The sequence below is a fragment of the Antedon mediterranea genome, chromosome 6 (genome assembly GCF_964355755.1).
Source record: "Antedon mediterranea chromosome 6, ecAntMedi1.1, whole genome shotgun sequence".
Taxonomy (NCBI): domain Eukaryota; kingdom Metazoa; phylum Echinodermata; class Crinoidea; order Comatulida; family Antedonidae; genus Antedon; species Antedon mediterranea.
The window spans coordinates 14,582,589-14,601,044 of NC_092675.1; the positions used below are offsets into that span (position 1 = coordinate 14,582,589).

At 33.1% G+C, this 18,456-nt stretch overlaps 1 protein-coding gene across 2 annotated transcripts in view; it reads right to left on the reverse strand.

Moving 5' to 3' along the window:
- Window positions 1–3,720: 3,720 nt before the first annotated feature.
- Window positions 3,721–18,456, reverse strand: part of LOC140051121 (cystathionine gamma-lyase-like) — a 64,605-nt gene continuing 49,869 nt past the window's right edge. Inside the window, exons 9-10 of one of the 2 annotated variants that reach the window (XM_072096241.1) lie at window positions 11,163–11,301; window positions 3,721–6,548 (exon numbers count right to left, since the gene is read on the reverse strand). In XM_072096241.1, coding sequence (XP_071952342.1) covers window positions 6,519–6,548; window positions 11,163–11,301 — 169 coding nt within the window. In that variant the 3' untranslated portion in view covers window positions 3,721–6,518. The remainder of the gene's footprint in view (window positions 6,549–11,162; window positions 11,302–18,456) is intronic. The other variant, XM_072096240.1, reaches the window with a different exon arrangement.

Genomic DNA, 18,456 nt, shown 5'->3' on the forward strand with positions numbered 1-18,456 from the left:
TTCAACGTTAAGATGTATTGTCCCTTTGACTAATTCAACAAAATAAATTTATTTAAAAAAATTAATATTTCGAAAAAAAGTTGGTCATTTTGAAGTATCATAATAGTTATTAACTTTCACCAAAAATTAGTCGAAAAAAGTTGATTTAAAATTAAAACAAAACAGTAGACACAAGTATGAATATTTTCATAACCCAATTTATCCATTTTTAAACTTAACCTTATTTTTGCATGCAGATGTCATTTGTCCATTCGTCTACAAGCCTTACGTTTTACTATTACAAATGTCTTAATTAAATGCACTGTGTTGAAGGGTACAGTATGTTTGAATTTACAGTTTGTCTGTAATATTTCTGCTACAGTATTCTGTAGTATTTTGAAAGATATGCTACTTAAATTAGGGTGTATTTAAAACAATAATCATAATGAAGGTTACATTGGTTAAACATTAAATTATTACCCGAACCTTACTTTCTTTAAAAAAAATACAAATAATAAGTCAATCTATCAATATTCATGATAGTTTGCTCCTATGGAATTTATAAATTATATCTTATGTTTAGGAAGTCTTTTTTATGTTTTACATTGTAATGTTTAATGTCTTTTGGAAACTCAGACCAAAAATCCTTTTTTTTTAGATTCCACATATCATTTTTAACAAGGCTTTTTCTTGTAATTTGTTTTATAAAATTGTATGTACTGTGAAACAATAAAAATGATATGAAAAATTAATATGATTTTGAAATTATGAAGAATCAGATATACAGTAATTCGGTAAATAATGGCCAATGTAGTACACAGTAGTATAACAATAACAGTATAATAATGCTGCGCAGGATATAGCTATGCTAGTTAATGATACTATAGTATTATATGCAAAGGATGGCCACCGGCGACGGTTTTCAGTCGTTCCTCTACAATACGGACAATGCAGTTATTTTTTAGGCCTACGTTGTGTGATGTCTAGCATTAATTTGTTTGTTTTAAGGTTGTTATAGTTTTGATGTTATTTTTTAATGTATTCATCATGTGGAGATCTAAGATGGGATAAACCACCTGCAAGAAACAGGTTAGATTCACAGAATATTCTACTGATAAAAATATTGTATATAAAAACCGAACAGAAAAAAATCGATATACAAAACACCTCGGATTATGGTCTATCAAACTGCCATTTGGATATGTCGACGCAACTCGAGGAAAAGTGACGCTTTAGTAACGCAATTTACTTACAGAAACAAAGTACATATAATTTTTCCCTCTAAAAAAATGTTATCGTCAGGAATATGTTCCCCCTGGCAGACATACCACCTTGCAGACATTACAGAAACAAAGTACAGATATTTTCCCTTTAAAAAAAATGGTATCGTCGAGAATATGTTCCCCTGGCGGACATACCGCCTGGCAGACATACCGCATGGCGGACAGTCTGCAGCAGGATCTCTATCCTTCCTTCTGACTCAACATCGTCTTCTTCTTCCTCATCGTCATTTTCAAATTCCCCAGCCTTTCTCAAAGGCTCATATTGGTATGGCTGAATTTCTAACGGAAAAGTTTCTTCTTCGGAATCGGAATACATTTTGCGAGGATTGGCTTTTTCATGTACTCATCCAGCGTGATCGTTTTCAGGGAAGATAGCGAAACCCGATATGACGTCACGACTGTAAAGTTAATGAGTTGGCTCTAAACGCTGACTGGTCGGAAAAATCGTATTTTCAAACGTCGATTTTAGCGGTAAAAATTGCATAAAACATTTCAAAAAACCTAATATATATTTTATTATACCTAAACAATCATCACAAATACTCAAATAGGTGTTGACATTTCTGCTTTAAAGAAAAATAGGTTTCGCCAGGGCTCGAACAACCGGGACCTTCTGCAACCACTACACTACGAAACCTCTTGCACTAAAAATGTGGGTTACACAAAGTTTTTTAATCCATTTACATTACAGAATAAATATGGTAATAAGCACAAAGCAAAAGAAACATGTGTAAAAGTGATAATTACCGATTACACAAAATAGTTATTTAAAAAAATAATAAAAATAAGATATACCTGTACTGTGTATAATTATCATATTGCGTATACAGTACTTTTCACCATAAAATTTAAAAAAAAGGTTTCGCCCGGGCTCGAACCAGGTACCTTCTGCGTGTTAAGCAAACGTGATAACCACTACGCCAAGAAGCCGCATATAACTACCTTACGCTGTGTGGTGTGTCACACATTGTGGCTTCTTAATTAAACAAATTAATTAACAAACAAGCATGAAAGAAGCTGTAATGACGTCATAAGACCGGATGTAACGTCACATACACATCAATAACCGCGCTACCAAATACGGCTATACGGTACCATCTTCGAGACGTGATATGGCTGCATCCGGTTTGAAATTAAAAAATCCGGCTCTATATGCTTTGAGGACATGTCCCTGTAGTATATTCATGCTAAATCCGAGCTCAATACTACAACGAATAAGGGAGTAGTACTTTATAAATCGCACTTTTTGCTCAATAGTGTCTGGATGGTAGAAGAAGAGGAAAAGATGAGAGAGTCCTGGACTCAGGTACCCCGAGTAATAAAACGAGATATACTCTATATCATATTACGTATACAGTATATTTCACCATAAAGCGAAATAGGTTTCGCCAGGGCTCGAACAACCGGGACCTTCTGCGTGTTGTTAAGCAGACTTGACTACGAAACCTCTTGCACTAAAAATGTGGGTTACACAAAGTTTTTTAATCCATTTACATTACAGAATAAATATGGTAATAAGCACAAAGCAAAAGAAACATGTGTAAAAGTGATAATTACCGATTACACAAAATAGTTATTTAAAAAAATAAAAATAAGATATACTGTGTATAATTATCATATTGCGTATACAGTACTTTTCACCATAAAATAAAAAAAAAAAGGTTTCGCCCGGGCTCGAACCAGGTACCTTCTGCGTGTTAAGCAAACGTGATAACCACTATACGCCAAGAAGCCGCATATAACTACCTTACGCTGTGTGGTGTGTCACACATTGTGGCTTCTTAATTAAACAAATTAATTAACAAACAAGCACGAATGTGCAATACTCGGGGTACAGCGAAAGAAGCTGTAATGACGTCATATGACCGGATGTGACGTCATATACACGTCAATAACCTACCAAATACGGCTATATGGTACCATCTTCGAGACGTCATATGGCTGCATCCGGTTTGAAATTTAAAAATCCGGCTCTATAGATTTGAGGACATGTCCCTGTAGTATATTCATGCCAAATCCCAGCTCAATACTACAACTAATAAGGGAGTAGTACTTTAAAAATCGCACTTTTTACTCAATAGTGTCCAGATGGAGGAAGAGGAGGAGAAAATGAGTAAGTCCTAGACTCGGGTACCCCGAGTAAAAAGTGGAACAATAGCGTCGATGTGAAAACTAATGTTATCAAATCTAAGTTTCGCGGTACATCTGAGATAGATAAGGTAGGTATCCATGGCGGAGATTTGTACCGAAGTTTTTGCATTGTGCTCGCCTATGTCAGAATTAACCATAATCAATTCAATTCAAATAAACATTTATTTCTTTCATTCATATTTGAGTAAAAAACATTATAATTTCTGATATTTTATAAATAAATATTTATTTTTTTTTTTTTTTGAGATTTAATACAGTAAATCATAATGTATAAAAAGATAATTCAGTTATATACAAAATGAAAGAGGCAAAAAAACCCAAGAAAGTATCGATCAATTGGAAACAAAAATCCAATTGAAACTTGTATGTTGGGAAGCCATGTAAGAAGATTATATACTTATATATATAAATGTAAACATATAACTACACATATACATAAAGATCAACACACACACACACACACACCAACAGAAAAGGAAGCAATTTCGAAAAAGTTTCTAAAGTTAAAAAAATAATTTATATATAGATGCATTAAAGGTAACTTTAGCATAGAAATGTAGCAGAGTACAGATTTAAATACAGTACGTTGAAATCACTGGTTTGTTTTTAGAGAAAATATAACTTTAGCAAAATAATTCAAATTTACTTATTTATAGATAGAAATTGTTGAATTTAGGTGACAATAATCATTAAAATGCTGGATAAGTACTGTATATGAGAAAAGCAAAGATTCAAGTACATGTATAGTATATAGCCTGTACAGTAGAATCAAGGATTATAAATTAATTCAAAATTCCTTGCTAAATAAGATTTACTATCTGGGCCCACAATAAGTGAAAAGATGCAGTATATTCCACTGGAGTATGTTTAATTATATGCATAGGCCTACAGTAGACTTTATGGTGTAATCACTCTTACTACAATGCTACAATATCCCCTTCCTGTGGCAAGATACTGGTTAATTAAATGCATGATGTATTATACTGTACTAAATTTTTCTCACTCTGTTCATAACTGTATGTTTACCACAAAATATAATACTGTATATTCTGGGTATTTTTTTTTTATTAATAGTTCACTTGGTTATAATGTAAATCAATGGCAATCACATGGATAAAAGTACAAAATAAACTGGTCACTCTTCTGCAAACAATAATAAATCAAAATTAATAATTATAGTCCCATTCTATACGTTTTTTATATTTAATTTAAGGTCACAAAGTAGATTTAATGTTTAATGTAAAACAAATACGATAAGGTCCTATTGTAATAACTTGTTTCGTCTGTAAATGGTAAAAAATTTAAGTCGATTTTAATAATTTAAGCGGCACGCTATAAATCCCAACATGCATTGTGCACGGATTGATATTTTAAATTTTAAATGTTTCCCACTTTTTAAAAAAAATGGAAGAATCGTAACTTTTCAGTTAAAAAATTGGGTTTTCCCCAATTTGTATTGCGATCTGAGAAACAACGATATGCAATATCTATACAAAAATTCAAAATGTAAAAACAAAATAAGTGAGTTTGGTCAAGTTTTTTTTAATCTTCATTTAAATATAAGCCTATGAATGTTTTTTTATTAATTTGTTAAACATTAATAAGCCTTTTATTTCAATTAATTGTTAGTTCGCAACAAAAACAATTGTTACTATATACATATTATGCCTACTGCGAGAACATGAGTATTTACAATGGGCCTAATAAGAATGAATGTTTACAATGTACTCATCTGGTGGACTCATCTCAGTGGCACTTCACGGAGTGAGTCTATAACCTATGCCTACCACCAGTGCCAATCTAGAACTGCAAACCTAACTAAAATTATGAAAAAGTTGAACATTCAATTAATGCTAGAGTGTATAATAAAACAATATTGTAAGTTATGAAAATAATTAACTTTCTTGCCATTGTCATATCATGCTTTAAAAGGTGATTTGGTGATCATCCTATGTACAGAGTGCATATTACCTTGGTGGGTTGTATCATCTCGCCCTCGTTGCGCATATGCGGGCAGAAATGCTGATCAAATTTAATAATTAATTGTGTCGTCATCTACATCCAAAAAAACATCCACTGGACTTAAATATTCATATTCGTATCACATGCAAAAACAATTTGCAAAAACAATTTGGTTCTAACATCACAATCCAACCTTTATTTTGTTTATAGGTGGTAGGGTTGGTGCATTTTCCGACTCACAACTCGCAGTTTCCGACCAGCAACTTGCATTTTCCGACCCACAACTCGCATTTTGCGACTCACAACTCGCTTTTTTCGACTCACAACTTGCATATTCCGACCAGCAACCAGAATTTTTCGACTTGCAACTCACATTTACTGACTCGCACCTCGCATTTTCCGACTTGAAACTCGCAGTTTCTGACTCGAAACTTCCATTGAATTAACAATCTTGTTAGATTGCCTTGCTCCAAGCAAGCAGAATAAGGTACAAAGAAAAAGTGAGTCGATATTATCACTGAATAGCATTTTCAGAAACATATGGAGGTGAAAATGGAATATTTAATTGCGAAGCACCTCCTACGACCACACCAGGTAATGGGACCAGTAACAGTAAGTGGACATCCAAAACTAAAAATCACATACCAATTAAAATTTTAATTTTTTATTTAAATATAAATAAATGATTACAATGCCTTGTTGACAAATAAGCTGCACTGAAGGTTGTTTATTTCAGTATTATTATAATAGTATTATAATTAGGCTGTAATTGTATTCAATAAAGGATGCTATTACCTTTGGAATTAAATTATTATTGGAATGTGTATGAAATTTTTTTAACATAATAGAAGATGAATAAGAATAATGACAACCCTGTAACAAAATTGGTTTGGTACTTTTAAAGATGCGTGCAATTGCCGTAATTGTTACAATCAATTGCAATGCACTGTACGTCTGAATAAGGTATTGGAATTCACAAAGTATGTATATCAAATTAACTTGCTACCTATAATCACAGTAATCACCACCAATCTTTTGTCTCAAAAAATGTACATGGCAAGTTGTTGTGCTACAGCTAATTAATATCTAATAGCTAAAATAAAATTGATTTAAATTATCATCAAGATGCGAGGAACATCAGAATTATCCTTTCAGTGCATCCACATCTGGAATCTACAAAAATGAAAAAATAAATAAATTAAAATTACCTCTTATTGTAAAGTTTATTACATGCAAATAAAAAAACTACTTGTAATTGTATACACTAGATGGTACGCTCGCTTGCTCACATACCATCTAGGTCGTTCCCACAGATGGTTCTCGAATACACTTTAAGTTCAGCGTAAAAAAATGTTTTTTTGTGTACGTACCGCAGGACTATAGGTCTAATACATTGTCGTTTACAGAAACGAATAAATAGACACAATGATTTATGTAGTCAACTAAAATTAGCACCCTGGGAATTACAGAAACTTGTCACAAAATGAGTACAGATTTTTTATTTGGATTCATTTAAAGAAACCCAATTTGTGTTTTTTATATAACATTAGGGTTGAGGGATGGTGAGGAGGATGGGTACAAATTTTTAAATACAGTATATTCTTTATCCACTCATGTTTTTTAGGCCTATAAATAATATACCACTAAATACAGTAAAACATTGTCATAGTCGATGAAATAGTAAAATACAAATAAACGACACACCACTACAACGTTTATATTTGTTGTAATTATTAATTAATACAAACAATGAGAAGCAACTGTCAGTAATAAAGTTTATTTGTATATTATTATGTGCAATAATAATATACAAATTCCAGGCAAAACGCCTACTAAAGCTCATTTACGAGAACTGGTCATGTTGATTTTAACCAACAACAATTTTATTTTTGGAAATGACCATTACCTTCAAATTCATGGCACAGCGATGGGCACAAATATGGCGCCATCTTTTGCAAATTTATTTATGGGACAATTTGAGGCCAATTTTCTGTCCCTCCAACCAAATAAACCACTTGTTTGGTTTAGATACATTGACGACATCTTCATGATCTGGACCCATGGTGAAGATAATTTGGAATCTTTTCTTCTCAATATTAATTCAGCCCACCCAACTATCAAATTTACAGCTGCCAAATCCACTAGTAGCGTTGATTTTTTGGACACTATAGTGACCATAGAAAATGGTACACTCAAAACTGACTTATTCCGTAAACCCACGGATAAAAATATGTACCTGCTCCCTAGCAGTTGTCACCCCCGACACTGTACTAAGAACATACCGTACAGTCAAGCATTACGTATCAGACGTATCTGTTCTTCAGATTTAGATTTTCAGAATCGTACCGAAGAACTAACCGGACATCTCCGGAATAGAAATTACAAGAAGGAATACATCGAAACTGCTATAAAGAAAGCAAAAGATATTCCTCGACGTACAAACCACGTCAGCCAAAACAATCGACCAGAGTGCCATTGGTCACAACCTACCACCCTAGGTTGCCTCCATTACGGGCTATTATTGAGAAACATATGCCCATTCTACAGTCCACAGAACGTCTCAGGACTGTTTTTCCGGAACCACCCATTATTGCATTTCGTAGACCTCCCAACCTTCGTGATATATTAGTCAGATCCAAATTTAAGAGTGAAATTAACTCTCATGACAGCCAAAATTTGGGCAGTCACCTTTGCGGCAAATCTTGCAAAACTTGTTCATTGGTTGATTCTACTGAAAAATTTGAGAGTAACCAAACTGGCCGCATTTTTCGGATAAGACAATCAATTAATTGTCTAACCAAAAACGTCATTTATCTCATATACTGTAATATTTGTGGCAAACAGTACGTCGGAGAAACAAAAAACACTCTCCGTATGAGAATGACACAACATAGATCAGCTATCAAAACATTAAAGCTTGATCAACCTGTAGCCGAACATTTTAATTCAGCTGGTCACTCGATTGCAAATTTCAGAGTTATTGCAATAGACCACGATGTCAAATGGAGCGACAAAACTCGCAAAGACAAAGAAAACCACTGGGAATTACTACTTAAAACCACAAAACCTTTTGGACTTAACATTAGGAACATACTCCCAGATCGGTAAAATTATTCCATTGACTACCAAAATTTAAGTTTCAATATTAACCACCATTTAAGCTGTTTTTTTAGTCTCATTCCAAAATTGTTTATATCTCTACCAAGCTACCTTCTTTGTTTTCTACTCTTATTCAGACTCCACCCTGGCTCCCTTTGTTATATTTCTTTTATTCCTGTCCACCCAGGCAGCACTTGCCAGCTTTATACTATGACGTTATCCAAATTCCTTCACTTGCACTGATGAAGGGCTAGTGTTGCCCGAAAGCTCTGCTAACTTTTCTGGCTGTTTACTTTATCGTTTTGATTTAGCTTTTCGCTTTTTATTTTTGAATCTCCATTGAGATCCAGCCACTGATACCCACAGCATTGTCATTTTGTTCAGTAATTTGCCTTTGGATTTATATTATTATGTGCTTATATATCTAACAGTACTCACACTCACAGTAAGTAAGACAATATTGTAAATACGTATTTAAACCATTTTTGGTCGCCATTTGAATCGAAATTGTCTTACTGTGAATGTGGTTACTGTTAGATATATAAACACATATACAAAGAACATTTATTACTGTGACTGTGGGTAGGCTCTACTGCTGGATATATAAACACATAATATACAAATAAAAACTTTATTACTGACAGTTGCTTCTCAACGTTTGTATTAATTAATAATTATAAAATATATAAACGTCGTAGTGGTGTATCGTTACATGTACTTTACTATTTCAATCGACTATAACACAGACAGTTTAAAAAAAGTATTAAATCGTAAATGTTTTACTGTGTTTAGTGGGCATACTGTATGACCGGTTGGGCCGCCGACAAGTTGAGCCGCCGGTAATTTCTATGAAACGCCCAGCGCGTCTTTTACGACATTTCGCGTAGTGATTAGAGCGGTGTCCTAGTTCAAGTTCATGGTCTTTATGTGTATTGTGTCATGAAAATAAATAATATATAATTACATACTACAATGTTGGTTTGAACCACCATAAACAACACAGCAAAGGAAAGTAATCTTTCAAGGTAAAAATGCCGTGCACTCTATATTTGTCTCGCGTGGACGTGTAGGCCTACCCAAAAGACTAATAGAGTATTGATATTCTTAAAATGATGTTAAATAATTAATATCTTTTATTTACTATCTTTTAATATCATATTTTAGTGAATTTTACAATTTTAATACACAAAATATTTTCCTAAAAAACGGTGATTTTATGTAATTATTTAACCTGAGGGGGCAACATGTTTACGTCATTTTTGGCTAAAAACGATCATTTTCGGTGATGTTTTAGGTCTTTTATTTTGGAATCTACGAGTACAAGTCAGATTTTCGTATTATAGTTCTTTAAAGTGTAATATTTAATACTATACTAAAAAGTGTGATATATAAACTTCGTTATCCCTAATGCGAAAATAGAACTTCTATTAAATAAAAAACGAGCACCGGTGAAAGTTAGCATTTGGCGTTTCATAGAAAATAACGTTTTTCTGGCGGCGGCTCAACTTGTCGGCGGCTCAACTTGGCCTAATCCGTTTAGTGGTATATTATTGATAGGCCTATAAAACATTTAAAACAATATTTTATTACTGAGTAGATAGAGAATATATTTAAAAATTGTTCTTCCCATCCCGCAACTCTAATGTTATATACAAAACACAAATTGAGTTTGTTTAAATGAGTTCAAACCAAAAATTTGGACTCATTTTTAAGATAAGTTTCTCCTTCAGAAGGCCTAATTCCCAGGGTGCTAATTTGACATAAATCATCGTGTCTATTTATTCGTTCCTGTAAACGACAATGTACTATAGTCCTGCGGTACGTACATTTGAAATCGCCAGGTTTTTTACGCTGAAATTACTGTGTATTCGAGAACCATCTAGTTTGTATAAATTTATAATAAATCTATCAAAATACTATTTTTTAAAGAAAATACTGTAGGCCTGTCTTCAACATTAGGATGCTGTACTCTAGCTATTCAACCGTTTTTCAGCTATTAAAAACAATTATCGTAGAAGGAGATAGGTAAAGAAATTGCATTTTATTTGTCAGGCATTTGTATGATTTGTTTTTATTTTTTTGAATGCGCCTTGAGCACTCTTGAGTGATATGTGCGCTATAAAAATCCTGTTATTATTATTATTATTAAATGCAAAGCATCCTCGTATTATTGTGTGTGGGTATATTTCAAAGATAGACATCTTTATCAGGTGGTTAAAATCAGTACCGAAAGTATGAACCAACTTTATATACCATCTAGTAAAAATTCTAGAAGTAAGGCGTGATTTACCGAATTTTCCCTTACGTAAATTTATACATTGATTACTAATATGGATATTGCATTTATCCAGGTATTAAGTTTTGAAAAATAAATCTAGTCAACTTTACGTGCTTGTATAGTAACAGTGACGTTTTACAACATATCCAGATCGTATCATCAGACCGAATGAGGGATTTGGTCTGCGACCCAGGGTCAAGGAGCTATCAACAAAACGTCTGGGGATTTTCTTGACTGCTGAATTGAATGTTCCAAATAAGTTGTGAAGTACTGTAGTCAATTCCCCTGTGTCCAGGGAAGGTTCTAAGCATTTAATGCACACTGCCTCTTTCACTTTATTTAATTCCAAAAGTTACAGCTAAAAAATGATATTGAATCTCCTTGAGAAAATGAAGACAATATAAACTTACAGCAACTTTGAGAGCTTGATCAAGGTCTGCAATAAGGTCACCAGAATCTTCAAGACCAACAGACAGACGAATAAGTGTATCTGTAATTCCAAGCTTAAGACGTTCTTCAGCAGGTACAGATGCATGTGTCATTACACAACTGAAGAAGAAAGAAAAGTTAGTAATAATAACAAGGGATGTATAGGGGGTAGTTGTTTGAATTGTTCACCAACAATTGAGACAGGCCTTTTAGGTATTTAATTTTTGTTTGAAATGTGTTTGTTCAAACGACAAAATTATATGACAGACAAATAGATTAATATTACATACAGTAGCCTATGTAAATATGTGACTACTGCTTCGAGGATCGTAAATCGAGTACGATGATATTAAATGAGTAATTTTCGCGTGATTATCGTTTCCCTGATATTAAACATATAAAATCCAGCAACTTCTCGATGAGTTTGATATCGACTGTTTAATTGCAAGTGAAAACTAGTGTTTGGCGATAAATAAATGTCATTATCCCGAGACAACGTTTTACACACTATGCCACGTAATTCGCTACGTAAACTAATCAATTATTATTATTAAACTATGCATACATAGTGCCCGCATTTTGTTAGTCACCCTCTATAGACATGAAAAAAAGACCATTGTGATTGGTCAATGCTCACGGGACAAACCTGGTACGCGCGGCAACATCCGGTGATTCGGCTCAGCTAGGACTAGTATTGATATTAATATTATTATTAGGGCAGGATTATGATTATTAGGGCAGGATTATGATTATTAGTGCAGGATGATTATTATTAGTCTAGGATTATTGATGGAAATTCTTCTGTTAATTTACAAGGCCTAGGTGTCTATCTCTCTAACCAATTCTCGAATCTCTCCTTCCACCATGTCAACATTATTGTTGTCAATCTAGGTATTGTTCAAACAGTTAAATCCGCAACGGTTAAAGCATTTAATTATTGTAGTCTCTAATGTCTCTCTCCATGATGTTGCTGTCCAGTTTACTGCATCCAGAACGTTAGTTTGTTTTGTGATGTCGCTTGCTGATTGTGCATCGTCAACTTTCGCTAAAACACTCTGCAACAACATGAGAGGAGACGTTATCAAGAAATAATAAAATATTTCAACCCTGAAACCTCATTTGATTGTTTAAGTCCGTCAAATAATCATCAAACAATGCACCAGTCATCCAGGCTTTTCTGTTAGCTTTCCACACTACGTGAAGTCGATCTTTCTTTATGGTTTTAAAGCATCTTGGGTTTTCAGCACGTCCGATAATCATTGGTTTAAGCTGAAAAAATAAATAACGAACATGATTAAAAAATACAGAAAAAAAAACAACATTTGAATTTGAAGAGGAAACGAGATCTTTTTATTGATGCTTTTTATTATATATATTTAAAAACGGATGGTGCTGCTGTTTTCAAAGGTTTCATGCTTAGGAACATATGGACATAAGACAGACGAAAATAACAAAATCTAATGATGTACAAAAAATGTGACAAAATTTACATGAAAAACAATAAAGAAAAAAAAACAACGCATAAACGATGCGCACATGACTGATTGCATGATGTGATGCGGATAGACAAAATAAATGATTAAAAATAAAACGAAAAACGTACCTTTTCACCAGTCACACTGCATGTGAACATCACTGTTAGTCTTTCTTTAGAAGATTTCACTCCTTTAACGTCGTCATGCATTTCAGCTAGTGTCCTGTTCGGTAATGCGCGGAAAAACAGACCAGTTTCGTCACAGTTAAAAATGTCCTTTGGTTCATAACCAAAGCAAAGTTCGGCAATCTGTTCTTTCCACTGTGTTACAACTTCCTGATTGACATCCCCTCTTTCTCCGCAGATAACCAATTGTTTTATGTCTCCTTTTCCATTTGGTTAACCATCCATCAGATGCTTTGAAGTCCACAAGGTTCAATTCCTCTGCGAATTGCTCTGCCTTTGCCTTTATTAAGGTTCCACTAATGGGGATATGTTTATTCCTATCAGTTCTAAACCAAACTAACATAGCTGGTCGATGTCCGAAAACTTAGTTTTGATCACTCTGAATTTTGTACCTGTGCTGACTTCCTTCTTGCTCCGATATTTATCCTTAATAGCTTTCATAATGTCATAGATCGTTGATTTTCCAAGCCCATACTTTTTCGTTGCTTCCATTACTTTCATTCCACCTTCTACATCTGCTATCATTCTAATTTTCATAGTTAAGTCAAGTTCATTCCGTTTACGTTTTGCCATGATGATTTCACATCCACGTCAAATAGTGATAATGGGAAATTAAGTGCTCCGAGAGCCTTTTTAATTTAAAAGTTAGCCAGAGCCTTTTTCGATAGGCTATACATAGAAAGTTACCGAACATTTCGAGCGACGCGGGTTCCGACTTCCGTATTTTATAGGCTGTCTAAATTTCCTTTTTAACTCGTTTATATTAATTATATTGCTGTTTAATTGATTTCTGTGTATTAGTAACATTTATTTTAAACAAAAACCACAACAGTACCAATTTTTGTTGATTATGGATTCATTTATTCGAATTCTAAGATAAACGTCTAAGCCAAGTGTAAGCGTAAACAAAGCGAGTCATACGACAAAAACAAGAAAGTGAAAACTAACTAGTTTGTTAAAATAGTTAACATTAACTTGGAATTTTTAAATGAAATTCTGAAAACGGTATAATATAGTCTTATATGTATTTTCTAAGATTTCCAAAAATAAGCTTGGTGTTATTTTTCAAACAAATTCTATAAGGAGTTGAATATAGGTCTGTTTTAAGCGAAAGCACGGTGCGCGTAGGCCTAGGGAGACGCGGCAGGGCTGGAATAATCGTTTTCTTAGGCGAAGAGAATGAGGGAAGATGCGCTTCATCATTGGCCACTCGATTGTTATTCTTGTTAAGTGGCTGATTCATAATATGAGGACAAAGGGCAAATGTGTTCCATTTTGAAATAAAGTGTTGAACTTTCATTTTTCTTAAAATTATTAAGAAGTGGGTGTGGGGACTGTCTGCAAGCTAGGCCTGGACTGTTTAAATTGGTAAAATACTATAAAATCAATACATTCTTGGGGCTAAATAATTAATGACATTTCACGATTCCCTTCTTTTTATTATAATAATGGAGCAATAAATGAAATACACACCATTTAACATAAAACCTTTAATTTTATCACAAATTAGACAACACGTTTTGTACATCAAATTAACATCTTTTGTACTACTAGGCCTAGGCCTTTTTCTATATTTATAATGATTATTTATTGCCGATTTGGAAATCACAACAACCAACCTCCGCTTGAACCTTTATCTATATATAAATTTACGTAAGGGCAAAATTCGGTAAATCGCGCCTTACTTCTAGAATTTTTACTCGATGGTATATAAAGTTGATTCGTACTTTCGGTACTGATTTTAACCACCTGATGTAACCCTGTTTACTAATTAAATTGAGTTAGATAATTAGTTATTGACGATTAAAACGAATTTAGGTTCAACGATTTGCCCCAAATAGGGGTGTTTTCCGATCGTGGTATACACTGTCTAATGGATGTCCAACTTGAAAAATACCCGCACACGATAATACGAGGACGCTTCGCATTTTCCTATCTCCTCCTACGATAATTGTTTTTAATAGCTGTAAACCGGTTGAACTGCTCGAGTACAGCATCATAATGTTGAAGACTTTTCTTTTAAAAATACTATTTTGATAGATTTAATTTACGTTTTTACAAATGTATTGATTTGCGATGAATGGAACATTCCAATCTCTCAGTCTGCCAGTTTGGTTTAACACAAGTAGGTAAATTTATGAGCCCTTGGAGAATAAACTTGCAATACTTTGACAATACAGTACTGCAAATACCTATTAACCATTTTTGGTCATCATTTGAATCGAACATTTCTTACTGTGAATACTGTTAGATGTATATATACAAACATTTCTTACTGTGAATACTGTTAGATGTAAAAAAATATATACAAATAAACTTTATTACTGTGACTGTGGGTAGGCTCTACTGTTAGATATATAAACACGTAATATACAAATAAACTTTATTACTGACAGTTGCTTCTCAACGTTTGCATTAATTAATAATTACAAAAAATATAAACGTTGTAGTGGTGTATCGTTACATGTACTTTACTATTTCAATCGACTATGACAGTGACAGTTTTAACAAAGTATTAAATCGCAAATGTCTTACTATATTTAGTCACCGTTAGTGGTATATTATTTATAGGCCTATAAAAAATGAAAACAATATTTCGTTACTGACGTGGATAAGAATATATTTAAAAATTGTTCCTCTTTGTACCTATCCTCTTTCCCATCCCTCAACCCTAATTGGGTTTCTTTAAATGAATAAACAATTTGGACTCATTTTGTGGTAAGTTTCTCTTTCGGAAGTAATTCCCCGGGTGATAATTTTGGTTGACTACATAAATCATTGTGTCTTCTTATTCGTTTTTGTAAACGACAATGTATTATAGTCCTGCGGTACGTGCATTTGAAATCGCCAGATATTTTACCCTGAAATTACTGTGTATTCGAGAACCATCTGTGGGCACGACCTAGATGGTACGCGAGCGAAGCGAGCGTACCATCTAGTATAAGTAATTTAGGAAAATATCAAGTTTTTAAAAATTAAATGTCCTTTGGCAATAAAAATCTGTAGATATCCATAAAATTACTGTATGTGTTGTTTCACATATGCCGGTCTGCGTAACAATGAACAAGCAAATAACAAATTGACAAAAGCAGGTACAGTATTACATAATAATAACTCATGTCAATCAGATAGACAAGATAGAACTCAATTCCTAAATGATACATTAAGTCCATTGGGTTTGAGAGTTCCAAGTTGAAAAATGATACGTTCTTCTAGTCGTCTACGGTCATGTTAACACTGTTAGTGAAGGATCAGGACCAACAGGTGGTAAACGGTCCAGTCCCAATTGCACAGTGGCTGTGTGTGACAATGGCTGTGTTTGTGTGGACTAGTACCCCGGGGTAGCCCCCTACTCATCTCGAAAGATGTACTAGGTTCTTTAAAGTGCACATGTGTACACTGGACCTCCGGTTTATAGTCCTTATCTGAGAAGACTCATTCTACCACCAGAACCATGGAGTGAGTGAGCCTCGAACCATTGACGATGTTATGGCTACGTAATTACGGTTCCACTGTCTTAACCGCTGGGCCACTCACTCACTACATAAGATAGAATGTTACCTAAAAATCACAAAAGATGAGTGTAAGACGGCCTTAAGTACCATGGTAAACAATAAATCGCCAGGGTGTGATGGATTCACTGCTGAATTTGATAATTTTTTTTCAGACGTCCTATTTAGCCTCTTTACTTTCAATCAAAACAAACTATCTATTTCACAAAGGCGAGGAATTATTACACTTATACCTAAATAAGGAAAAAAACCATTGTACCTTGAGAACTGGAGACCACTAACTTTATTGAATGTTGATTACAAAATATTAGCAAAAACAATCGCAATGAGAATAAAATTGAAATTGCCAGAAATAATTCACTCCGATCAAACTGTTTTTTTTTTAAATAGGTATATAGGTGAAAATATACGAACAATATTTGATATAATAGATCGAGCAGAGGAAAGGAATCTACAGAATCTTCTCCTTTTCATTGACTTTGAAAAGGCTTCATAGAATATTCACTCAAACTTTTTGGTTTTGCTAAAAACATAATTAAATTGACCAAAATCATGTGATTGCGCGGGTGCCCTCTCAATCATCTTTGATACCAAACTTGACATGTTTATATTTTTTAAATTTTTCAAAAAGTTATGTAATATATTTATATAATGGGTGTATAGTAGCTTAATTAATGGCATCATTATATTGTTCAAATTATATTTTACATATTTCTGTGATGTTGTACATGTCAAAGCTTTAATTTTACCAAACTTGCCGTATTTCTTTATTTTTTTTACAAAGTTACGTAATATAATGGGTGCGCCTTGATGACGTCATTATATTGTGATATTATATATCATGTTAGTGGTATTATGTCATAAGCTATAATTTGATACCAAACTTTTCACATAGCTACATAATATATTTAAAAGGGGCGTGGTCAAAATGACGTCATTAAATTGTTCAAATTTTTGGGCTCCCCTTGTAGAATTGTCATTAAGGTTCTAAAGTAGGTTTCTGCCAAGTTTGGTGATTTTTTCTACCAAGAGAATTTGGATGTTTAAAAATTATTCTTGTTTTAATATTCCTCCTGACGGAAACGCAGAAAGGGCAACTAATCACATTGCCGAACAGGAGCAAGTTTTATCAGCCCGTTCACCAGGTCCTACTTTCATACTTGGCGACTTTAATCATTGCCGCCTAAACAGAATATTACCAAACTACAAACAGTATGTTGTCTGTTCTTCGATGTTTTTGTGTTATTTGATTTATATCGTTGATGGATTTGATATATTTTTTCATTTAAGTATAAGTATATATTTTTGTATAATTCAACCCAAAAGTTGCAATAAAAGTATTTTATCAGCACTACTAGTAGGTGTCCCAATGAAAAAATTCAGATTAATTTGTTTACTTTTTCTTTCAGTTAACCATAAAGAACTTAATGTAATTAGCATTTTGCAATTTAAATGATTGAAATCCGATTACCCGTTCTAAAGTTACGGTTATTTAAAGTGGTAAAAAATATCTGATTTTTTGCCTAAAAATTGTGTTTTTTGCAGTTAAAATTGGAAGCATTTTTAAAAGGTTATAACTTTTACAATAATTAGTTAAAAGTTTTGAATTTTGTTAGATATCACAGAGTTGTACAACTCTATTTTTTTTGGAGCCTCAACGAAACCTATTTTTAAAATTATTGGTCCGCAAAGTGGTAGTTAGGAAAGCATTTAGCGTCCATTTTCATTTGCTGGAATTCCCTAAAAAATGAAAAAACTGCAATTTTTCAATGATCTGTAACTTTTGAACTACTGTACTAATTCATTTATTTTTTTTGTACTTGTTAGAATGTAGTGTATATTTCATTAATAAATATATTTTAGATGTGTATATAAAAAAAAAATAAAAATTTAATGGTGAAATTTAAAATTATAAAAAAAAAATATGTAAAAGTATGTTAAAAACTGTGTGTACTGTTTCCTTTCTTTTACACTAATTTTTGGTAAGTATGATTATTAGAATATTTTAATATACTTTATGACACCAAATCTAAGCCGGGCTAAGATATGCTCTTTTAAGGCAAACACACAATGGGTCAAAATAAACTCATTTAAAATAATCAA